This window comes from Leguminivora glycinivorella, chromosome 16 (assembly GCF_023078275.1).
Source record: "Leguminivora glycinivorella isolate SPB_JAAS2020 chromosome 16, LegGlyc_1.1, whole genome shotgun sequence".
Classification (NCBI taxonomy): domain Eukaryota; kingdom Metazoa; phylum Arthropoda; class Insecta; order Lepidoptera; family Tortricidae; genus Leguminivora; species Leguminivora glycinivorella.
Window position 1 is genome coordinate 17,744,892 of NC_062986.1, and position 26,399 is coordinate 17,771,290.

Consider the following 26,399-nt stretch of genomic DNA (forward strand, 5'->3'; position numbering starts at 1 on the left):
CGGCACGATCTTGACGTCTTTCGAAAAGATTGGCCGAACATTGCCTTAAACCGAGAAGCGTGGAAGAAAGAGAGGGAGGCCTCTGCCCAGCAGTGGGACACAACAGGCTAACAAATAAATAAATAAATAAATAATAAATAACTTTGGTCATTAGACAATTAATCTAGAGGATCATACCTCGAATATTGACAATTGAGATTTGGTGCGTTCGTCGTTCGAAATTTTTACCTTTTTGTTGACAATGAATTAATTGCTAGAAAATTGATTTATACAGGGTGGAAATGAGTATACCGACAAACTTTAACTAATGATTCTGAAGCCCAAAAAATTACACAATTATAAACATGGCTTAAAGCCTAATTTTCGAAATAATAAATTGTTTCAGCGATTCTGTCACCGAAGAATATGCGTTAGAATAATTAATTAAGTTAAGTTTGTCGGCGTGTACTTAAATAAGATTTTTATTTTGTCAATAATAATTCATTGTCAGAAGTAGGTAAAATTTCAAACGACAAACGAGCGAATTTTCATTTTTCAATGTTCGTTGTATGGTCATCTAGGTCTACAATTGACCTAGTTACCATTTTTTTTCTTTTGGTGACACATATTGCGCATGTCTACCATAAATGACGACGGAACCCTTTATAAAAGCTATGATCTAATCACCATAGCCGTGACCCCGTCGTTACCCGCATATTATCAGCAAATCATTGCCGTCTATTGATGAAACTTAAACCATGAATATAAGGTTGAATTTTACCTAAATCGGGCTTACAAACTCGTTTGATTTTGCACGATTGGCCCCGAACATCTGTCAAAAAAACTTTTATGGTAATTTTGGCAATATTGATAATACACTGACTTCTTTGACATTGTAACAGTATCTAGTTGACCATAGATTGAGGAAGAAGTTCTAGACAAAAAGTGGACATGAAAATTTTTATTGTGTTATGTGTGTTTTGGTTGCATAAGGCTGCAGGATTCATATATAGTTTGAATGGTAAATAAGTGATTATTAATAAATAAAGTTCGAAATTTGAGGTATAAAAGATAATTAAAAATGTGATTAAGTCATAAATAGTGATAATAGCAAGTGGCCCGTTTTTAAAGGAGCGTAATCTAAAATAATTTAACATTCAAATCATTCACATGTTTGACGACCGGTCTGGCTCAGTCGGTAGTGATCCTGCCTGCTAAGCCGCGGTCCTGGGTTCGAATCCCGGTAAGGGCATTTATTTGTGTGATGAGCACAGATATTTGTTCCTGAGTCATGGATGTTTTTTATGTATATAAGTATGTATTTATCTATTTAAGTATGTATATCGTCGCTTAGCACCCATAGTACAAGCTTTGTTTAGTTTGGGGCTAAGTTGATCTGTGTAAGGTGTCCCCAATATTTATTTATTTATTTATTTATTATATTCAAATCATTATTTTTACTTTTCAAACTTTTAAACAAAAAAAAATATTATCAGCAATATACAATAACGACCTGCACGCAGTACATTGAATGTGTCATTTTGCAGTTAATTTAAATAACTGTCATATTATTGCTATCGGTTTAACTAAATGCCCGCATGGTGGTAACACACTGTATAAAATAAAACAGAAAAGTACCTCGTCTGGGAATACAGGCCTGAGCTATGTATGTATTTAAAATTTTCTTTCCTAAAGAAATGAATTTTGAATTCACGGAGAAAATCATGTATGGTACTAGAGGTTGATTCAGACCTAAGTTTTGATTTTCAAAACACGCACCGCGTAAGTTTTTTAGCAAAACAACATGAAATTATATGGGAAATTAATCAAATTATGACCTTTACCTCGGAATATAGGAAATGATAATATAAAATATTAATTAAATTATAACCTTTACCTGGGAATATCAAAATCGCTATTACAATAGATTGTTTTGATTCTATTCAATTTTCCTCAAGACGCTAAGGACGACCGCCACTGCTCACCTTCAAAACTATCTTTTCTCAATCATGCAATGAAATATTGTCTTTACGTTCCTTAAAATGGGCTGGGAAGTATCGCTTTTTGGGCGCAACAACTCGAGAGGACTGTAAAGGGATTTCATATTATTTTTTAGGCCTAGGCCTGCAAAGTAACTTTTTTTTATAAAATATTGTCCTTTAGAGCATTTTTTTTTATTTCATTGTATGTTTGAGAAAAGCACTATACATGCCTCGGCGTGAAAACGGATTCCCGGCCTCGTAAGCTCGGCCGTATATACCCACTTGGCCGGAAATCCTCATTTTCCCGGCCTCTGATGTAATGTACTATTTCCTAGTTTTCTTTTTCTTTACTTTATTTTCCCATCCGTCATGAAAAATTTTTATTTACATGAACATATTTACATAATTATATAAGAAACTAAGACTACTTAAAAGCTAGCTAATGTCTAAAATAGGCCCTTGAGGCATTGTACCAAGGATACTGGCGACATTTCCTCGCTGTATCGTAATGCTGATAGGTTGTACGAGGAAGTCATTAAATAGGGTTAAACATATTTTATGTTGTAAATGTGATGACTCATATCAAGCTATTTTGGCAACCACTGATGAAAATGTTTTTTATAACTCTATTTTTAAAATTTTATCTTGAAATGTGATGTTACATAAATATTTTTTTTTCAACGTCTATAAACTAGATGGCGCCACTAAAAATGTCTTGTTGCCATAGATCATTTTTGTAGATTGGCGTTAAGTGTCACTTTCGAGCCATAAATCTACAATCCAGGATCAAAAATTTGAAACCAAAAAAAAATTTCGCTAGAAAAGGCACAAATCGTGAAATGCTTTTACTTTAGAATTTGTATGAAAATGAAAACTTTTATTTTTTACACACCAAATTCATGGATTTGTTTCACAATTGTTTTTTTCTAGCTAATTAGGATTATTTTCAAATTGTACTCAAAATTCGATAGAATAATGAGATAGATAATAGCAAAGCTACGCATGTTAAGTATAAGTGATAAAACTGATACACGTGTCGACATAAATTAACACTTATGCTATATAATACGCTACGCAAATATAGTTTTGTAGTTTTATCAATTTTAATACAAAAATAAAGTGTCCCTATATTTCCAAACTTTATTCGTTTCTTCCATTGCGTTACCGTTCTAAAACGTTCCTGAAAAATGATAACGAATTGTAAAAAAAAAAATCGCACACAATTTCGATTTTTTCAACCCCTTTTTGACAAGAGTGGCACTGAAACTTGAGTACTTTATGTGCTCTGGCTACCCCTTTATGGGATAAAGGCAGACAGGGGGGGGATAGGAGTACTGGGTATGCCGATATACAATCACTGAGGTACTCTCTTTAGCGATCGAAACCAAACTGTTACTTTTGCGCTAATATAGAAGAACGATATATAGACAGAGATATACAATTATACATTAGAGACACAAACCATTTAGTCATCAAAATGTGAGCGATTGTCCCCTTGACTAAGTACTTTGGTAAAAAATAGGTTACTTATTTGACAGGCATTTTTATCTTACTAAAAGTTATTTGAACAAAGAAACATTAGAAACTTTGCGCACTGCCAAGGAGTGGAATTCCTTGCCGGCGGCTATATTTCCGAGCTCATATAACCCGGCAACCTTCAAATCAAGAGTGAACAGGCATCTTCTGGGCGAGCTCACTCCACCGTAGGCCACGTCTTTGCCTTTGGCTAGTCTGTGGTCAAGAGTAAGCCCATTTATAAAAAAAAAAAAAAACATATTTGTAATGTTTCTTTGTTGTAAAATACAAGTATTATATTGTGTACAGCCAAAACTCTTAGGGCCACTTGCATCAACGAAAATGGAGGGTTAACCCACCATTTTATATGGAATTTGACAGATGACAGCCCACTAACCCTGTAGTTGGAGTATATGTGTGCGTTTTCACATTATCCGATCCGCTATCGGATGTCGGACCGATATCCCATACATTACAGGCGCCATCCTGGATTTTTTCCAGACATATATCGGAGAGTTACAGTCAAGGTAAAATGTGTAGGTAATCGCAGTGAATAGACTGCCAAATTTCTCGACACAGTCTTAAAACTTTTGAATTTCAGTTTTGATAACTTGGCCTATATTTTTAATTTGACCAGAAACCACCAACCAACGCGCCATGTTGCGGAATTTCATTAGAACTTATTTCTTCATATTAAACTGAACTGTCACGTTAGAATAGCAGCGCCCTCTTGACAATAGTCATATATTTCTGGTCAGGCTTAACTTGATACAATACAATACAATACCTACAAATATTCTTTATTGTTCACCAATATAACAAGATTACATCACATAATTTTAATTAACTTGATATGTGCTTGATATGTTTTAAAATTGACAAATATTAATATTAGCGCCATCTAGGCGACCGTCGACCGTACATACGTCTTTGCTGTTACATTCGTATCAAAGACATCTAACTCCGTACAGATAGCTACAGTCTAAGAAAAAAACGTAGCTCAGAACCACATAAAAAGGTACGGTGGCCTAGATGGCATTACACCTTTGGGGGACGCACGGCTAGACGGCGCTAATATTAATATTTGACATTTTGATATATAACAAACTAAGAGTATGGGCCAAATTGTCAAAACTGGGGTTTAAAAGTTTTAAGTTTGTTTCGAGAGATGGCACTGTGATTACATATTTTACTTTGACAGTAACTCTTTATAATACTTGATCCTCTTTGATTCATATTAATCACATATGTCTATTCTTTGCCCTTACACCTTTTACAGACACAGAATATGACCGTCTACCGCCAATGTTTAAGCTGGATGACTTCTACCCGTGCCTACGCGATCCTGGGGACCGGTACTGCTATGTCGACGCTAAACTGGTCGCCAATGGCAGTAGCGAACTGCTTCATACTTTACAAGTAAGACTGTAGTCAAGGTTACCAAGATCTGATAAGGTCTTGACGACCGGTCCCAGGTTCGAATCCCGGTAAGGGCATTTATTTGTGTGGTGAGCGCAGATATTTGTTCCTGAGTCATGGATGTTTTCTATGTATATAAGTACCTATTTGTATATTATATACATCGTTGTCTGAGTACCTCACAAGCCTTCTTAAGCTTACCGTGGGACTCAGTCAATCTGTGTAAGAATGTCTCATAATATTTAATATGAGGTGGTACAGTAAACGGCCATAAAGAATGCACATCGGCTTTTGGAAAGAGACAACGCTCTACGAAGAAGAAAAACCGATGTTCATTATTTATGGACGTTTACTGTAGTTGGTGGCATTCCATGAGTTTCGCTCACGATAGTAGCTTTTTCTACCGTCTCTAAAAGCCGATTTTTTTTGAGATCACACTACGTTAACATATTGACAGTATATTCTTAAGCTTTTCTCTTTTGATTACTTTGAGATGACTATCATATTTGCAAAACCATTCGAAGTACATTAAATTTTCTTGTGGAATGCCTCAATAATTTATAATTTCTTAAAAAACATAGATATTTTAGTTTTCATCCTGAATTGTAGATACATTTTTTTAAATTCTTATAAAGTTAACACTGCAAAGCATTTGTGAATGTTGACAGAAGATTAAAAAGATAACAAAAACAGCTCTTAAACTGTTACATACTTTCAGGAATACACCATCGCCAACAACTTCACACACTACGACCACAATTTAATACACTGGGGCATCTGCGTGACCAAAACATGTCGGTCTTACCTGAACAACCATACTGACGCAAACGAAGCCCTAGAGGCTTGTCTCAACTCCTCACTGCTACAGACCTACCAGCTTCAAGCACACTTGGTGAAAGATAAAGTCTACTGCACTGAGTTTGAAGAAACAGCCAAGATAGATACTGCAGAGAAGGTTGTTGCTGTAGTTGTTATAGCGATCGTGTTGCTGAACGTTCTGGGGACTTTGTTTGATCTCTGCTGTGTTTCCAAATCTGTAGGTAAGTGAGTTTTGAATAATTCGCGGTAGATTTAAGTATTGACCGGATATTTAATAGACCGCAAAGGTAATCTGGGTAAGATCCCGGTTACTTTTGGTAAAAGATATTTCTACTGCAAAGAGTTTGAAGAAACAGCCAGAGTTGATACTGGAAAGAAGATTTTAGTTGTAGTTGTTATATAGTGATTATGTTAAATACTTTTTCTGGGGACTTTGATTTTTAGGAAACTTTGAACAGCGTTCTCATTCGGCTACCTATTTATTAGGATTGAATAAATAACTAGTATGGCTCTGTAATCCAAAGTGAAGAAAAAACATGTAAAGTAAAAATTGAAATAAAATGCCCCATGTTTTGTACAGGTGGAAGATTTTTACTATGTTTCTCTGCGAAACGGAATTGGAGACGGCTTTTTGCGCCTTCAGGGGAAGGCAGCGAGCCAAGGCTCTCGAGGCTCAAGCTTTTCAACGGTATGAAGTAAGAATCAACCTTTTTAAAATATTTACCACATTTTTTGAGGTTATTTTACCCGTCTCTTTTCCCCCGTGGATGTCAGAGTATTCGGTTGGACGAGTAGAATACCTGCATTAGGTTCAACTGTGATGTAAGTGACGAGCTACCAATCGTCACCGTCTTCTTAAAACCCCTTAATGAGGAGGAACACTGCCATTTTATCCCGCCAGGCGGCGCCTTGCCTGTGCAAGTGTCTAGGCAATCTAGGCATGTCACTGTTATTGCGTTAGACAGAAAAAATCTCTTCTTCTCGCTCCCACGTATGAAATTCTTTATCTGTGCAATGAACTAATAAGGTGGCACCATCTGTCATAATCCTTGAGTGTCTCCTCATTGCTAAAAGTGGTACTAAGGATTTGTACCTCGTTGAATACCTGCACTGCATGACACGTTTGCTGGAAGTGTCATTATCTCAGATTGAGTTTTGTTTTCATACGATTTTTTTGAGATACCTAGTTTTGAACAAAATGTATAAAACTTTTATGTAATCGGCATAAAAGTAACACTTGATTTAATTTCAGGGCTTGCACCACTTTCTTGGTCATCTTGGGCCATTCGCCATTAGCAGCGGTCATATCAACTGACAACCCCCACTTCCTTGAATTGGTAAGAATTTTTTTGTTATGTAGACGTGGTCCGATCAAGTTCATTTATTACGTCTTCAGAAGATATCAAGGGCGCATCCAGCTTTGTACTTTATACGCAGGGGATCACGTTTGGCCCACTCTCCCCTAGATCTAACCATGGAGGATAATTATATATTCGCAATATAGTATTACTATAATAGTTGTCTATATTAAAAGTTCAGTGACCATACCTTGAAGACCTTGAGTCTAATATATTTAAATAATTCTGAACTATTATAATAATAACTTTTAAATCGGAGCTGTAGTTTAGAGCTAAAATTTGGACATATACCTCAAACTTTTTTTAATACTACGTCGGTGGCAAACAAGCATACGGTCCGCCTGATGGCAAGCGGTCACTGTAACCTATGGACGTCTGCAATTCAAGGAGTGTCACATGCGCGTTGCCAACGCATTAGAAACTTGTACACTAAGGAGTGTACAAGTTCTAAGGAGGGTTCAGGTTGCCGACGACTCAAAGGACAATAGACAGAACAAATTAGTTCCTTAGGTCCTTCCGTCGCTAGCACACCGCACCCTTGTTGAGCTGAGCCTCATTGAACTTTAACATCACCGTCTTAAAGGTTCATTTTCCAAAGTTCTAAACATGAAAATGAAAATGAAAATGAAAAATATCTTTATTTAAATAATAACATATGCTTATACAATTTGCTGGGACTTCTCTTTAGGCTTACAGCGCCTGTGTTGAGACGACCCGCTCATCCAACGCCTGATTACGAAAGTAGTACAGCATGTATTTAATATATATCTAAGGTACACGTATATATTTAGAACCCTTACCTACAGAATAGGAGAATACAGAAGATGTCAGATTTCAGATTACAGTTAAAGGTGTAAGATACCATATACAAGTGTGCGTATCTTCGTACGCGTGTGTGTGTGTGTGTGTGTGTGTGTGTGTGTGTGTGTGTGTGTGTGTGTGTGTGTGTGTGTGTGTGTGTGTGTGTGTGTGTGTGTGTGTGTGTGTGTGTGTGTGTGTGTGTGTGTGTGTGTGCGTGTGCGTGCGTGTGTGTGTGTGTGTGTGTGTGTGTGTGTGTGTGTGTGTGTGTGTGTGTGTGTGTGTGTGTGTCTGTGTGTGTCTGTGTGTGTCTGTGTGTGTGTGTGTGTGTGTGTGTGTGTGTGTGTGTGTGTGTGTGTGTGTGTGTGTGTGTGTGTGTGTGTGTGTGTGTGTGTGTTTGTGTGTGTATGGATCAAAGATTTAAGAGTTGTTCAGTCTCATTATAGGTTTTTTCTTGTAGCCATTTAGGAATTTCTTTTTTGCTGACATGACAAACTTTTTCAAACATATTAAGTCCTGATTTAATATGTTTCAAAAAGTCTGTTACTTTATTATTAGTATATTCTGTTTTCTTATCTTCATTTTCATTCAAAGTTTGTTTTGATTGCAGACGTACTATGACTTCACGTTCCACATATTCTACAACGGCAACTTGATCGTGCAGACTTTCTTCGTCCTGTCTGGTTGTCTGCTGGCCTTCAATCTTCTCATAATGGAGGAGAAGTCACAGCTCACGTGGCCCAAGTTCCCTAGATTCGTCATGCTTAGGTGGATGAGGTAAGTTGGCCATATTTTTCAAAGTTGTCCCCACATTTTTTTGGATTTGGAATTTTTTATATGGTTCCACTCAAAATCGCGAGCTTTTTCAACTTAATAGGTGAAAAAGATTGTCCCAAAGTTTTTTTCCCATCCCAGGTTTGAAAAATGTATGGAAGTCTTGGGATATTTTTTTTCTCTTATCAGGATTGAACGACCTCGCGATTCTGAGCATAAATCGCGTAAAAAATACCCATGTTGTAAAAAAAGTAGGGTGGACAACTGAAAAAAAAATGGCGTGGTTTTTCGTATTAACCTACTCGGTTTTTTAGTAATTACTAATGTATATTCATACTAGCTTTTGCCCGCGGCTTCGCTCGCGTTAGAAAGAGACAAAAAGTAGCCTATGTCACTCTCCATCCCTTCAATTATCTCCACTTAAAAAATCACGTTAATTTGTCGCTCCGTTTTGCCGTGAAGGACGGACAAACAAACATACACACACACACACACACACACACACACACACACACACACACACACACACACACACACACACACACACACACACACACACACACACACACACACACACACACAATTAGTATGGAAGTTTAATGACACCGCCCGTGTTTTTCCCAGGTTAACTCCATCTTACGCTGCCGTGCTGGCTGTGATAGCCACTTGGATGAAGAGGCTCGGAGATGGCCCTATGTGGAAGGTACCACTTTTACTACTACATTCGTACCATTCTTAAACAACCCAAGAATTGCAGTTGTATTGTATTGATTGATTCCTGGCCCCGTAGCCGAATGGCATTTCTGCGACGCGAGACGCCACCGAAACGCCACAGAGAAAGTAGTTTGGCTCTGTCGCGCCAATACGCAAGAGCAAACAGAGATCTACGAAAGAAATATTTTCGTGTGTTTCATGAGCGTTTGTATGTTCCGCTACGCACACTGATATCTTTGAGGCAATTGAGACGCAGATATAAAATTTGCGAATTCAACCAATGGTGTAGTTTTACGCATCACGTTACTGAAAAAATTGTTTCGCGTATAAAGTGAGAAGAAACTTACGCATATTACCCCACCGTTTTTAACCCCCGACGCAAAAACGACGGTATGTTATAAGTTTGACGTGTCTGTCTGTCTGTCTGTTTGTCTGTCTGTCTGTCTGTCTGTGTGTGTATCTGTCTGTGGCATCCTAGCTCCCGAACGGATTAACCGATTTAGATTTAGTTTTTTTTGTCTGAAAACTGAGTTAGTCGGGAGTGTTTTTAGCCATGTTTAATGAAAATCGGTCCACTGTCCACTAAGCAGCAGTAAGTTTTTAGGTCGGACCTGCCGGCCTAGCCAAAATGACAGTCGTTGACACTACAAGAGCGGTAGGGAGAGCTTGTTACGCTAACAGAGCTGTTGTGACCGTGGCTAGGTAACTTGACTTCTTACCCATCCCATCAGCCGAAAATTGCACACACTATATTGACCTTTGTGTCGCATGTCTGAACGTAACGTCACGTGTAGACATCGGCCTTTTCAAATCTAAGCCTAAAACTAACAGGTTTTATATTGAAATATCATTGATTACTGATCAGGTTTTAGAAGACGGACGCAAACCGGAATAACGGAGGTTTATGTCATCATGACAATACGAAATAATATTTTCTTATCATCTAATTGCGTGGCTTACTATCCTCACTTTGTAGGATAATATAACTTGATTGTAGTTAAAATAAAATATTTTATACCATGCACGAAATAAAGCATCAGATAATTATAAGAAAAACATGGACAGAAGTTATTTTTAATCCAATTTCTATTTAATACGTCAGGTAGAAATATTTTAAGTAACTAAGTTGACTGTGTGTGACGTCACTCAATTCGATTTCATATTTCATTAGCAAGTCGTTCAAATTCGTTTTGACAGTTCTTAAAAAGAAGCTGATTTGATTAGGAGGCGAGCAGCCTATCATTACATTCTTTCTACGCTTCAGCGTAGGAAAAATGTAATGATATAAATGGAAATGATTGGACTGACTCCACGAGACAGGCCCAGCCTAGTGTGGTGGTCAAAGGTAACACACACACATGAAAAACTTTTTGGCAAATATACTATTTTTTATATTTTTAATATTGTGGAACCTTACATTTTGGAGCCAAATTAGTTCCAACGACCGCCTGTTTTGTCAAAAATTATTAAAAATGAATTTAAAAAAAAACGACCTGTAATGTAAGAGGAGATAAACGGAACATATTGTGTACATTTTTAAAAGTAAGTGTCCATTTCATTCCGACCATTCCGTAACTATGCTAACGCTTTAAATAACGTTTCGGTCGATTCATTCCGTAACTGTATGCAATGTAACGCTTTGGAAATAACGTTACAGGCGTGATTGTATGTTGTATGTTGTTGTTGTTCGGTCGATTCTTACATCTCCTTTACGTAGTAATCATGATGGCAGTGGCACATTTCAAATCCATACTAATATTATAAATGGGAAAGTGTGTGTGTCTGTTTGTTTATCCGTCTTTCACGGCAAAACGGAGCGAGGAATCGACGTGATGTTTTAAGTGGAGATAGTTGAAGGGATGGAGAGTGACATAAGCTACTTTTTGTCTCTTTCTAACGCGTGCGAAGTCGCGGGAAAAAGCTAGTTACCCATAAACTTGCGTAGGTCCTTTAAAAGCCACGCCTATTGTGCGCGGCACGTCATCGTGGATCTTGCATGACAAGATTTTGGGCTGTAGCCGCGTGGTAGCCGCTATCGCTATGCTGGTGCGTGGTCGATGGTCAAAGAGTTCAAGAACACATTTATAGCTAAAAGCAGTTTGTGAAGAAAAAACTGGTCAAGTGAGAGCCGAACTTGCGGGCGCAGGATGCGTACAAAGTTTAAAATTAAGTACCCATCCAAAATATTTTTATTATATTATGTAACTAAAAAAATACGATAAACATTAAATAAATGTCATATACAAAGAAAAAGTGACCAAGGCCTCCAAGTGTTCCGAGCTGGAATCGAACCAGCGTACTCCGTTAACCGGACGGATGCCTGTAAAACCACTCGGCCATCGGATCACGAAAGCAAGGGTCGAAATTTCCAAGTATATGACACAATTACCGAAGGCTTGGCGCCCCCCCAAGAAAAAAAAAAGTAAAATATTTTCAAATGAGAATAATTTAATTTGTTCTAAGATAAAAAAATACGGTTTTCGCGATGAGAGTGTCAAAAATTTGTGGCATAAACGGCTGTATCTTATCATTGCGTGGGAAGTTTGTTTAAAAGTCTGGCTTACAAGTCAGTTAGAAGAGAGAGTCAACACAGTAGACCAAGTATTTGATCTACAGCTTGATACAGTTGATAGCTCCATGAATTCCTGAAAAGAACAGTTTTGACAGACATATGGACAGACGGATGGACGACAATGTGATTACATAAGGGTTCCGTTTTTTCCTTTCGAGGAACGGAACCCTAAAAATGCGGAAGATGAAACCTGTTGTGATTTTCATTCTAATAAAAACTTGTGTAGAACTTGTATTTTTGTAACGCGTGGAACCGAAGGTCAAGGTTTTGCGTGTTCGTAATTATCAATGTATTTTTTTTTCACTACTAGCTTCTTGGGATTTCGCAGGTATTTTTCAAAAATTTTGTTAAAATAAGTCAATCCTTATTGGAGTTGGGCAGGCATTTACAAGGCAGAGGTGGCCATTTTTTTTCAAAGTTGGCCACCCCACTTTTTTGTAACATGGGTATTTTTACGCGATTCATACTCAGAATCGCGAGCTCTTTCGATCCTGATAGGAGAAAAATAATGTCCCAAGATTTCCATACATTTTTCAAACCTTCCATTTCGTTACAGCCATGCAAAATGTATGACAAAATAGTAACGGAGTGGGAAAAAAACCTTGGGACACTTTTTTCTCTTATTATATTTGAAAGAAAGAAGGCGACTATGGGATACGGGTTAAATTGTGGCGTAGGCGAGAGGCTGGCAACCTGTCACTGCAATGTCACAGTTTCGTTTTCTTTCAACCCCTTATTTGCCAAGAGTGGTACTGAAGCTTTAGTAGTTTCATGTGTTCTGCCTACCCCTTTATGGGATACAGGCGTGATTGTATGTATGTATGTATGTATGTATGTATATTTGAAAGAGCTTGCGATTCTGAGTGGACACCACATAAAAAATTCCAAATTGAAGTTGAAAAAAATGGCCCAGGTAACAATCCCAGCTGTCTTGGCTTGTCCAAGTTTTCTTCAATATACAGTGGGGCAATACTGTAACTAAAATGGGAATTTCTGCATCAACTTTACTGCTGGCTGCAGAATCGAAGATGGATGTTCGTTTCTAAATATTTTTGATAAAGCTAATATACATTTGTCTTTTACAGCCCGTGGTAGGTGTGGAGACAGAAGCCTGCCGTCGAGATTGGTTCTACCACCTTCTGTATTTAAACGACTATGTCGACCACTCCCAGTGCATGGCGCACACCTGGTGAGATACGAAGATTTTAATGTATAGTCAACCACTTGGAACCCTAGGCCCCTGTACAACCATGTCAAAATGATAAGCAGTATGAGATTTCTTACAATGATTTACAACGCCACGCCAGACGTTTGACCACGATCACACCTGATGGTAAGTGATGATGCGGTCTACGCTGGAGCACGCTCACCTATGAGATAACTATTTACTCTTGCTTGACATAGTTCTGCAGTCAAGTTTAGTGGCCTAGGGTTCCAATTGGTTGACTGTACCTAAATTAGGGGGTTAGCTCCAACTTGAAGAAAGTAAAAACTGCCTAAGAAACTTGTTCTCCAGAGAAAGTAAAACAGCCTTAGTATTAAAATAATAGGAATCCCCCAATATGTTTCTTTGAAGATATTTTTCAAACCGTCTGAACCAGTTATGATAAAATAACTATTGCTAGAAAACCTGAAAAAAGATCTCACCCCAATCGGTTCACCCGTTGAGTTTATCCCAATCATATGTACACTGCACTCAAATTAATAATAACCCTGACCGACGCTTTTTGTGGGGGCCCATCTTGTGGGAACTAGTCACCGTCTGCCAGAAATAAAATTGGATACCGTTTTATTAGGCAGGCGTCCCGTTTTTAGGGTTCCGTAGTCAACTAGGAACCCTTATAGTTTCGCCATGTCTGTCTGTCCGTCCGTCCGTCCGCGGATAATCTCAGTAACCGTTAGCACTAAAAAGCTTAAATTTGGTACCAATATGTATATCAATCACGCCAACAAAGTGCAAAAATAAAAAATGGAAAAAAATGTTTTATTAGGGTACCCCCCCTACATGTAAAGTGGGGCTGATATTTTTTTTTCATTTCAACCCCAACGTGTGATATATTGTTGGATAGGTATTTAAAAATGAATAAGGGTTTTCTAAGATAGTTTTTTGATAATATTCATATTTTCGGAAATAATCGCTCCTAAAGGAAAAAAAAAGTGCGTCCCCCCCCTCTAACTTTTGAACCATAATATGTTTAAAAAATATGAAAAAAATCATAATAGTATAACTTTATAAAGACTTTCTAGGAAAATTGTTTTGAACTTGATAGGTTCAGTAGTTTTTGAGAAAAATACGGAAAACTACTGAACCCTACACTGAGCGTGGCCCGACACGCTCTTGGCCGGTTTTTTATCCCATAGCCCAGTATTTAGTCCATCACTTTCATCAAAATAGCTCAGTTCATTTCAGATTCCATTAACTTTCAAATAGGCCTTACACCCTGGCGGGTGCTGCCTCTGCGTGTGTCCCATGATACGGGCAAGGGCAACATCCACTTCAATAAAGTGTATATTTATCCCGTGTCAAATTTTGTACATGTCTCAGGCTCTTGATTCAATAACGAAATGTTTTGATTGTCAAAAAACGGGCCTCGATTACGCGATTTTGGTTCATTTCTAAGTAGCCTCTATGGTATGCTGACATCGCCTCCCAAAGATCCGGAACACCATTGTTTCGTGATGGGAAAGATCCTGACTGAAAAAACTAGTAAAATGTATCTGTTTTATTTTCAGGTACCTAGCAGTAGACATGAAGCTCACAATCCTCGGGTTGATAGTATTCTGCCTGGTGAAGAGCTGGCGTGGACGGAAGGTCGTCATTGGTGTGTGGTTCTGGTTGGAGTGCTGGTGCCAGCTGTCTGCACATACATGCAAGACTTGAACGCTATACATCTCGTGTCGCCTGAGTAAGGAATATTTTAAATTTTGTAATTACGAGTGCATCACAGTTTACCGCATAATGAAGTATTTACAAAGAGCATGTGGTCACCAGACATATGACAAATTTTACTGGTAAACTACCATGATTTGAGCAGGGCAATAATAGAGGTAGTATCTTGTGCAATGCCCGAAAAATTTGTACATTTGGATCACGTCTCCGATTTGGATAAAAATTGGTAGGCTGATATAGTCCATGATGCTGAGCAAGATCCACTAGGTTTCCCAAAATGTCCTATGTAGTTTGTATGAAATCTTCCTTTTTTGTGACCAGATTTCTATACATTTTCGGTAACAAAAAAGGAAAAATACAATTATTTGTTTTTTTGTTTGATCATATATCATATCAGCCCTTTATCGCCCACTGCTGAGTCTATACTCAAGAGAGAGAGGCCTATGCCTCTCTTCTAGTACGCCACTTCTCCCGGTCCTGGGCTAATCTTACCATCAAACATGCAAGACTAAGGACTGATTGACATACCTACCTTTATGTCCTATTTCATTCAATTTCAGAGTTGCTCGCAACTACTTCGTGGAAGACCCGACCTTCAACCATTTGTACAAGAGGACGCATACCAACATGATGTGCTATGTTATGGGCATGGCCTTGGGCATGTGGGTTTACAAGACGATGAAGACAGACTTCGACATCACTAAGTATACGGTATGATAGAAGAACATTTAGGGGAGACTCATCATCCTCCTTGCGTTATCCCGGCATTTGCCACGGCTCATGGGAGCCTGGGGTCCGCTTTGACAACTAATCCCAAGATTTGGCGTAGGCACTAGTTTGACGAAAGCGACTGCCATCTGATCTTCCAAGCTGAAGGGTAACTAGACCTTATTGGAATTAGTCCGGTTTCCTCACGATGTTTTCCTTCTCCGAAAAGCGACTGGCAAATAGCAAATGACATTTCGCACATAAGTTCGAAAAACTCATTGGTGCGAGCCGGGGTTCGAACCCGCGACCTCCGGAATGAAAGTCGTACGCACTTACCGCTAGGCTACCAGCGCTTCATTTAGGGGAGATTATGGTGCGTTAAAAGAGATGTAAATATTGAAACAATTTTGGAATAGTTAGAAATCGGTTTGAAGACAAGACGCATATTGAGTGACCGACCAACTGAGCAACATTGGTACTCATTTACGATATTCTTTCAACTCATCTTTATCTACCCTATATTATGTAATGGACCCTGCCTGTGAAGCCAATCTTCCTGGGTTCAAATTCCAGTAACATTAACATACATCTTAAATATTATTATCAGGGAGCGTACTTTTCGTGCCGATGACATCAATTTGACGTCACGCTCCATATAGGGTGATCACAAATTGTTTTATTGTAACTTATTAATCATTAGTCATCAATCATTTTAATCACATCATCATTTTAATCATTTTTTTTTTACATCGTAATTTCAATCAAAATGAAGGGCAAGGGATTTCATCTTCGTGGAATCCAGTGATTAGCAAGTGTAAACGTGAGAAAACTTCCCGTCCCATACCATCGGATGTCGTGAGTGTTGTATGTAGGCAGAGTGGCAACCCTAGCGTAAAAGTGACTGATGACAATCAAGTGCGGGTAGTTCGAAAAACTCGTACAGCTAGAAGATGTTGATGCAACTCCCAGCCAGTCTACCCGTGACCACGGACGTAATGTCATGTCCGAAACGTCGGGTTAAATATAAAACGTAAGGTTTACGCGATTAAGTCCCGTTTTAATTTAATAATATCAATCATTTTAAGTTATGAATTTCTTTGCATGGTAATGAATGCAAGAAGGATGGTGTGCTTTACGTTAGAGAGAAATTCTCTTTTCTACGTATTTATTGTAATGTGTTCTTAACAATACTATAAAAACAAATCAAATAATTTTATTCGCGTTTCACATTTCAAGTAGGTATTATTAATGCCACATGTAAATGGACTACTGTATTTGAAGTAATTTGTACACGATTAAAATGATTGACGACTAATGATTAATAATGTACAATAAAACTATTTGGGATCACCCTATACGGAGCGTGACGTCAGATTAATGTCATCGGCATGAAAAGTACGCTCCCTGATTATTATCATTATAATTTTATTGTGGTTTTTTTACTTAGGACGGATTGATTAATTTTCAAACTCAATGGCTTAGAATTTATACCTCTTTTGCAAGCAGTTGTGATCAGTACCTCTTGACATCTACAAATTCTCGTTGATGATGGACTGATAATACTAGTAAATAGAATTACATACATACATACATACATACAATCACGCCTGCATCCCATAAAGGGGTAGGCAGAACACATGAAACTGCTAAAGTTTCAGTGCCACTCTTGGCAAATAAGGGGTTGAAAGAAAACGAAACTGTGACATTGCAGTGACAGGTTGCCAGCCTCTCGCCTACGCCACAATTTAACCCATATCCCATATAATAGAATTGCAATGATGATTATGATGAAACATTGAAATAACTCGTTCTTAAAAAAAATGTCTTCCAGAAATACCGACCAATCTACTGGGCAACGATCCCAATCGGAGTGGTGTTGTGTGCGCTTGGCGGTATCTTCTACATCGATGGCATCCAGGTGCCAGTTCTGGCATGCGTGGCGTACTCATCTGGCATCAAGATCATTTTGGCGTACTCACTCGTGCCTGGCATCAAGATCATTTTCGGACTATTAGCACTCGTACATGACCTTTTCACTCTGGGACTATCTTCAAATCCGTTGCGAGAGATTTAAGACAGAGAAAACTGTTTTATACTATGTAGTGATGATACATAGGGACATAGGGACAGAGAAAGCGACTTTGTTTTATACTTAGTGATGATATACCACACCGGGGCAAACGACGCAACGGAGCCACGCTGTGACGTCATCGCCCAAATCAGTTGTTTAATTTAATTTTTGTTGTTCTCTCCATTGTTGTTCTCTTTATTTTCTCTCTTTTTTAGGGTTCTGTAGTCAACTAGGAACTCTTATAGTTTCGCTATGTCTGTCCGTCCGTCCGTCCGTCCGCGGATAATCTCAGTGACCGTTAGCACTAGAAAGCTGAAATTTGGTACCAATATTTTTTTTTTAAGGATTTTTTTGTTAGGGTACCTCCCCTACATGTAAAGTGGGGACTGATATTTTATTTCATTTCAACCCCAACGTGTGATATATTATTGGATAGGTATTTAAAAATGAATAAGGGTTTACTAAAATCGTTTTTTGATATAATATTGATATTTTCGGAAATAATTGCTCCTAAAGGAAAAAAAAGTGTTCCCCCCCCTCTAACTTTTGAACCATATGTTTAAAAAATATGAAAAAAATCACAAAAGTAGAACTTTATAAAGACTTTCTAGGAAAATTGTTTTGAACCTGATAGGTTTAGTAGTTTTTTACGGAAAACAGTACTGAGCGTGGCCCGACACGCTCTTGGCCGGTTTTTTTTTTTGTATAAGACATTTTATGTAATCATTATTTTTAAAATCGGGACTTAATCGCGTATAACTACATATTAAACTGACCTCCAACGTTTCAAGGACGGCGTTGTCCCCGTGGTCTCGGAGAAGACTGGCTTGAAATGACATCAACACCTTCTGACAGCCGCGCGAGTTTTTCGAACTACCCGCACTTGGTTTTGATTATCAACTTGAACTGTTTGCGCACTAGGGATGTTACTCTGTCGACATACAACACTGACGATATTTGATTTAACGACTGTCGATATTATTTTCGGCTTACACTTATTAATGACAGGATTCCATGTGGATGAGATCCTAAAACCTTCGTCCCGATTGAAATTGCGATGTTTTGCGATGTTCGGTGAGTATTTTGTTTTCAAAGTTGCAGGAAGCCTAAGATCACCTAAGGACGTTATACCGTTTCAATCACCTGGCGTTTATAAAATTGATTGCAGTTGTGGTAGCTCCTACATTGGAGAAACTAAGCGCACCATAGAAGAAAGGGTAAAGGAGCACATCGCGGCTGTGAAAAATCGTCAGGTCAACAAGTCTGCCGTGGCTGAACATTTGTTAGAGTCAGGGCCAAACCACTGGATCGAACTACATGACCCTAAAGTCCTTTCCACGGAACGCCATTTCTACAGTAGAAAAGTGCGTGAAGCCATTGAAATCAAAAAACATCGCAATTTCAATCGGGACGAAGGTTTTAGGATCTCATCCACATGGAATCCTGTCATTAATAAGTGTAAGCCGAAAATAATATCGACAGTCGTTAAATCAAATATCGTCAGTGTTGTATGTCGACAGAGTAACATCCCTAGTGCGCAAACAGTTCAAGTTGATAATCAAAACCAAGTGCGGGTAGTTCGAAAAACTCGCGCGGCTGTCAGAAGGTGTTGATGTCATTTCAAGCCAGTCTTCTCCGAGACCACGGGGACAACGCCGTCCTTGAAACGTTGGAGGTCAGTTTAATATGTAGTTATACGCGATTAAGTCCCGATTTTAAAAATAATGATGTGTAATAATCGTGAAAGTTTAAATCAGTATTTTATGTAATGTTAACATGCGGTATTGTTTGAATTTCCAGCCGTGTACCGCAGTTTCCTGGAATGGCAGGGCTGGGCAGTCTTCGGCCGAGTCTCTTACTGCGCCTACATCGTCCATGTGGCTGTAATTCGGATGACCACGGCCAACCATGCCACGTTACTTCATACAAACTTCTTGCAGATCGTGAGTATTTTGTTTTTGTATGATTGGATTTTGTATTTTGGATAATAATATTGTGATTGTCCCTACATGGTGCAATAAGAAAAACCAAACAATTCCTATTATCAAAGGCTTCTGACGAAGGTAGCGAGTAATGAGTGGGACAATTTCAATTGCTTCGCAAAAAAACGATCCAAGACTATGCTCGTACCAAAATGCAAATAAAACATTTTACTTAAAACTGTCTCAAGGTATCATTTTGCACTTCAATTTTAGATGTTCACGATGAATCCTCTGATATGTAACAATATTTCCAGCTGCTGACTTACTTCGCGCACCTCGTGATGTCCTTCGTGATAGCTCTCCCATGCTGGATAATGATCGAAGCCCCCTTCAACCAGCTCGTCAAGCTCTGCTTCTACCCTGCCCCCAAAGAAGATAACCTCAAAATCACCTTCAAGAATATGGCTCAAGAAATGGATACGAAAGACGTGAAACCAGAATTAGTTAGCAGTAAAGAGAAGGAATTTAATGGAACGGTGGTATTAAGATTATAATATTTATTATTTTGTAAGTAGGTACCTATTGATTAAATTATTTATTTTAATTAGTATTTTTGTTTTTTTTTACCCTTTTTGCTATTCACGTTGACTGTTCATAAATTTGTAGTGTCATGCCTATAAGATTCGATTTAGTTTTGCACGTCATTGTTGATGAGTTGATGACAAGGTCTAATACAAGTATTTGGTTTGATTAACCACTCACTGAACTTTTAAATATACATGTCTCTCAAAGATTTTCACTCATTTTCGTAAGTTAAAAGATTTCGTTAGTTGCATTAGCGGTTAGAAATACTAGGCTATGAGTAAAATAAAAACATCAATCGGATAGATTTATTAATCTTTTTTGTACATTTTATAAATTAATATTTGCACTAAAAATAATATGGCTACAAATCTCCATCTGGTGGTAAGTTTCAGAATAAATTCGATACCTTATATTTTGTTATAAGAGTTTCTAAAAAACTACATAGGTAGTTATACTTATTTAAATCTCCACTTATTTAAAAGAGTATTCCATATTACTAATAGATAATTTTCAAATCTAATACACATACAGATTTATCAATACTGATTATTAAATTTTCTTTTCATTTTTGTAAATTTTTCGTGCACTCATGATCAAACAATAATTGAGTCGTTTTTTAACAGTTACCTTTTACAGTCAGCAGCGCCCAAAGTAACCAAGTATCTTTAATTCTTTACTTTTATTACTATAGTAACAACAATATTTGGTCACTTTGGCAAAGTACTGGCCAATTGTTTCATTCTGACGGTACAAACTGTTAACTGAAAATAAAAATATTTATTATGAATTTAGGTTTAAAATATCGACTAGGACGTCTTAAATATGTTAACTCCTCATAGTCCTCATATTATATTAAAGCAGAATCGGCAAAAGTCAGATTTGCTATAAAAAAACTTAAACTGAAAATATTAATTAATGTACTAAATATACTTATCTAACAATAAAATAATTTTGATTTTTGTACTTTGTAGGTAAGTACTATGGCGTATCATGCTACTAGACAACATTACAATTATTTATGTCACTATTACACAAAATATATAATGAAGAAAACATAATGATCGTCCCCTTTGCTTGACAGGCAGGGCACTTAGCCAACGTGCCCATCGTATATGACACGTAGCGTATCGTACTCAGCTCTTTATCACTCTCCCGTATGGTGCGTTAGAATAGTCAAACGATTGTGGCTAGTGACCTGATTTGACTGAGTTCGTTTTAAAAATATGCATGCAGCAGAACTCGAACCTGTGATCTTTTAGAACACCGATGCAGTTAATTTGACCAATGAGCGTATTCTGAATCGTTTTTTTCGTCATGCGGCGATACTGAGGAGCCAGGTCTTTCTGCGAACTTCATAATCAACCAATCATATATATATCGACATTTATTTGATTGGTGGAAAAATTGGTCGAACTTCATAATCAACCAATCATAGTATATCGACATTTATTTGATTGGTGGATTTTAGCTGGAAAGTCCTGACGGCTTATTTTTGCTCCCCTGGCAAAAAAAACTATTTAGGTAACCCTCATTTGAGTGTTTGAACCGCTGCAAGATCGTATATCGCTAGCAGAATTGTCTGATATATAAAAAAAATGACTTCGAAAACTTAAAAAATATATTATCAAACTAATTTCAAGCGTTCTCAGCCCGTTTAGTGACCACAAGATCTAAGTCCACGGGTGCTGGTATACGTTCTTTCTCTGTTAAAGCTTTGAAGAGTTCGATTGCTGGCAACTCAGCCAGTAGACATAAAGGGATAGCTGCCAGGTGGGATAGCACTGAAGCCGTTATTAGCAGAGATATCTGAAAGAAAACGAACGATGTAAGAAAATTATCAATAAATCATGGTTAGACTACGTACGTTACCTATTAAAAAATAATAGTCATCACAAACGAAACACTAGACAAAATGTGCAATCTATGCAACACTAACATTTTGTAACCCTAGGCCACTGTAGAACTATGTCATAGTGACATTATAAATCAGATTGTAAATAAATATTGGGGACACCTTACACAGATCATCTTAGCTCCAAACTAAGCAAAGCTTGTACTATGGGTGCTAGGCGACGATATACATACTTAAATAGATAAATACATACTTATATACATAGAATACATTCATGACTCAGGAACAAATATCTGTGCCCATCACACAAATAAATAAATGCCCTTACCGGGATTCGAACCCAGGATCGAGGCTCAGTAGGCAGGGTCACTACCGACTGAACCAGACCGGTCGTCGATCGAAAATTTGAATGGAGTTTATAATTTGCAGAACCAGGCAATTTTGGATACTTATTGCAGACTTCAGTAAAAAAACTAGAATTGGAATTCGCACAAATAAGCTTAACATTAAAATTTAAAAAATGTGAAATATTTTGTTTAAAAACTAGAATTGGTCACAACCGATATGAAATTAAAAAGAATATTTCTTTATTTTTCGCATCGTCCTGTTTTGACTAATAATGAGGTTTATTAGTCAAAACAGGATGATGCGAAATAGTACATTTCGTTATAAGTGCGAGAAGTATGTCATTACTTCACGAGTCCCGAGACATTTTGCCACGAGCGGCACGCAAGTGGCAAATCTCGGGACGTGTGAAGAATGACATTCTCGCACGTGTGACGAACGACGTTTTTTAATACAGTTGCGAAAAAACACTACTACGAAATAAAACAATCCGCACCATCAATTTTCCCATGGACATTGACGATGACGGATTATTTGACAATTCAAAGGCGTATTTTTGAAGCTTTTAAACTTGCGTGCATATTTTCGAGTTTGCTATTCATCTAACATAATTTATTTCATTGGGTGCCATAAAAACATAAACATTTACGATTTGGGACGATTCTTTAATGTACAACTACATTTTAATTTAATCGATCCATTTATGCCCCGACATATTGAAAATAACGTAAAATAATAATGACAAATCGCGTAACATATTGAAGTTTTTGAACGTGCATTAAGTTAAAACATGGTAGACGTCTCTACTTTGACAGTAGAAGACGCGTTTCGTTCCAATCATGTTCTGTTTACACGACTCATTATGACCTATTTTTCAAAGTATAAACCATTTTATAAATTATCTTTAGCATGATTAAAAGTAAACAATTACATATGAAAATTAACGTTTTAAATATTAGGAACTTAATAGTATGTTTATAGTTTTATTTTGTGTTAGTAAACTAGACTAATGTGAAAACAGCTCGGTAAGTAGTCGTAAAATGGAACGTATACTTCTTTTTACGCACTAGTTCGTAAAATACAACTTCTCGCACGCTAAACAGCCAAAAAACGGGCACTTTTTGAGCAACTGTATTAAAAAATAAGTTTATTTGTGCGAATTCCATTGTGCGAATTAAGTAGCTGTGTCATGTGAGGCCATGACCATGACACAGCTATTTAACATCTTTACCCACGACAATTAAGTTCATAAAAATTAGCATTAAAGTATATTTTATAACACATCGACTTTTGATGACATTAAAGCCTATTAAGCGACGATCGAAAATGCCTTAACTCTATTGGTCCAAGGATCTATAATAAAATCCCTCCGGAAATTAAGCAGGCCCCCAGTTTTGCGTCATTTGTGCGACAAATGAAAACAAAACTGAGTGGAGATGCACTGTTACTCTATTGAGGAATTCTTTATGTAAATAGTATTTATACCTAAATTGTAATAATCAAGCATATTAATTGAATAACATATTTGTACCTATTTGAAGTGTAAAATAATACCTGTTGACGTATAAAATGTACATTTTATGAATAAATCATTGAATTGAATTGAATTGAATTGAATTGATCATAACCAGTTTACCTTGTGTAACGTCTATCGACCACTTCTGATAATCATTGCTAAACTTTGAAGCGGTATCATACCGTCCGATTCAATGTTGGATAACGGATAAACAATGAACATGTGACGAAAACTTAATTGGTACATATACATACATACATACAATTACGCCTGTATCCCATGAAGGTGTAGCCAGAGCACATAAAACTACTCAAGTTTCAGTGTCACTCTTGGCAAATAAGGGGTTGAAAGAAAACGAAACTGTGGCATTGCAGTGACAGGTTGCCAGCCTCGACCCCACTTAATACATATCCCACAGTCGCCTTCTACGACACCCACGGGAAGAAAGGGGGTGGTGAAATTCTTAACCCGTCTCCACACGGGCACTTACTTGATAAAAGTACAAAATATATTTAAAAAAAAAAACTAAAAGAGGATTTTTAATAATATAATTATGATCTTTCTTCCCGTGGGTGTCGTAGAAGGCGACTATGGGATATGGGTTAAATTGTGGCGTAGGCGAGAGGCTGGCAACCTGTCACTGCAATGTCACAGTTTCGTTTTCTTTCAATCCCTTATTTGCCAAGAGTGGCACTGAAGCTTGCTCTGTCTACTGAAGAGTGCTCTGCCTACCCCTTTATGGGATACAGGCGTGATTGTATGTATGTATGTATGTATGTATAATTATGATCCTATGTTGGTCGCAAAATAAATAAATGAAATGAAATGAAATGAAATGAAAGGGTATGGGGTTCTTTAAAATAGAAAGCAGGAAAGCTTCGGCTACGCTCGAAAGCGAAAACACCTACACCTCTGTAAGAAATAACACCTCTGAAGTTGCATACGTTTAAAGGCTGTCGTGACAACTTGCCATCAGTTAATGTTAAGAGGACATGATGGAGTATAGAATTTTCTGCGTGCTGTTTTTCTATAAAGGACATCCGACATCCGATATCGGATCGGCCAGTGTGAAAATGCTGTAAAATCAATGTATAATCAACCATATTTTAAACTCGTTTCTAATGAAAAAATGTTACTTTTGAATGAAATAAACCTGTTTTGATTCGGAGGTAAACATCCGATTCGATTATCGAATATCAATAAATAAAAAATCCTTGAATGTTTTTTTGCATTGTCATTCTTAAGAGTAAATGTATAGTCATCACTATAAAAGGCTTTTGTATAAGAAAACAGAAGGCCGATTAAATTTCAAGGACTCAATTTCGTGTTTTGTTCAATAATAATTATCTCCATTACTATACAGATACCTACATAACAGTTACCATACAGTATACCTAAAGTTGAATGAGGTAGGGAGACCAAGTTAATACCTCTGCCACACTATGCCCCTCGAGCTGCTCCTCGCGCTGCCGCGATGTTGCCCTCTCCGGCCACACACTGCCCTACTCGCGCGATTATCGCACTAGGTTATTGCCGGCCCGCCGACTCGCGCCAAAAAACCGACAAAATAGAGAGCGGTGGGCATGACGAGGAGCATGACGAGCGGCATGATGAGTAGCGCGGCCACACTATGCCTCTGCCTACTTCCCTCGCTACTTCCCACGCCGCTCGTCGAGTGTGTGGCAGTGGTATAAGATAGTGTCCCAGAGCGAGGATATTTTGCTACATTTATACTTTAAGATCAAACTAATATTGTCCACAATGAAAACTGGGAAACGTCCAGTTGGAAGGCCCAGGTAATGATAGATCGATGAGGTCTAGAAAGGCCTGTGTGACCTTCAAGCGACTGATTGCCATCAGATCGCGCAGGACAGAGACCGAATGGCGAAGTCTAGTGTCGTAGGCAAAAAATCAACTTCGTATCGCTTAACCAGCAGTAAGTAAGTAATGCAAGTCTAGTTGGGTTCTAAGTTGGCCTACTACTGATGATCATGACATGTAAGGCCATGTGTCGTAAGTAGAAGTCGACTGTGCGATTTGGGTTAAATTGTGGCGTAGGCGAGAGGCTGGCAACCTGTCACTGCAATATCACAATTTTCGTTTTCTTTCAACCCCTTCATTACCAAGAGTTCAATTCAATTCAATTTAATTAAAAACCTTTAATGTCATAAACAACACATGTCAAAAATACAAAAACAATAATACAATAAATAAGGAATTTAAATAATCTTAAACAACTTAGTCAAAATATAATGATAAATTTAAATACTAACCATAATTATATATAAAAAAAAACAAGAAATTAAAACAAAATGTCAAAGGAAGAAAACACACATTCATCATTTTACATAAGTATGTTTCGTGTTACTATCATTATATATGAAATGTAATGTATGGTTTAAAGCAATAAAATATTTTTCATTTTTTTTCATTTTTTTTTTTTTAAATTAAACTTACTATAGAATTCACGGACCGTAAAAAATGCCTTGTCAATTAAGAAGTCCTTCAGCTTTTTAACAAACAACTCATAAGAAGCCGCCTCTTTAATGTCACGGCTCAAACTATTATATATTTTGATAC

The 26,399-nt window shown here is 37.5% G+C and overlaps 3 protein-coding genes across 4 annotated transcripts in view; 2 read left to right on the plus strand and 1 right to left on the minus strand.

The window, feature by feature from the left end:
* The first annotated feature begins 911 nt into the window (after window positions 1-911).
* LOC125234824 (nose resistant to fluoxetine protein 6-like) lies at window positions 912-15,516 on the plus strand. Its single transcript, XM_048141230.1, has 10 exons — window positions 912-1,000; window positions 4,756-4,895; window positions 5,614-5,935; window positions 6,295-6,409; window positions 6,967-7,051; window positions 8,481-8,647; window positions 9,269-9,347; window positions 13,016-13,119; window positions 14,664-14,836; window positions 15,381-15,516. Exons 1-9 carry the CDS (start codon window positions 931-933, stop codon window positions 14,809-14,811), a joined length of 1,230 nt encoding a protein of 409 aa, XP_047997187.1. The 5' UTR covers window positions 912-930; the 3' UTR covers window positions 14,812-14,836; window positions 15,381-15,516.
* LOC125234948 lies at window positions 14,890-20,131 on the plus strand. The gene is made up of 5 exons (XM_048141370.1): window positions 14,890-14,894; window positions 15,381-15,531; window positions 17,360-17,516; window positions 19,400-19,542; window positions 19,836-20,131. The coding sequence occupies exons 1-5, from the start codon at window positions 14,890-14,892 to the stop codon at window positions 20,073-20,075; spliced, it is 696 nt and encodes a 231-aa protein (XP_047997327.1). The 3' UTR covers window positions 20,076-20,131.
* A 1,550-nt stretch (window positions 20,132-21,681) lies between these two features.
* LOC125234619 (nose resistant to fluoxetine protein 6-like) overlaps window positions 21,682-26,399 on the minus strand; it is a 31,521-nt gene continuing 26,803 nt past the window's right edge. For both annotated transcript variants that reach the window (XM_048140942.1, XM_048140943.1), the window contains one exon: window positions 21,682-21,912. In XM_048140942.1, coding sequence (XP_047996899.1) covers window positions 21,742-21,912 — 171 coding nt within the window. In that variant the 3' untranslated portion in view covers window positions 21,682-21,741. The remainder of the gene's footprint in view (window positions 21,913-26,399) is intronic.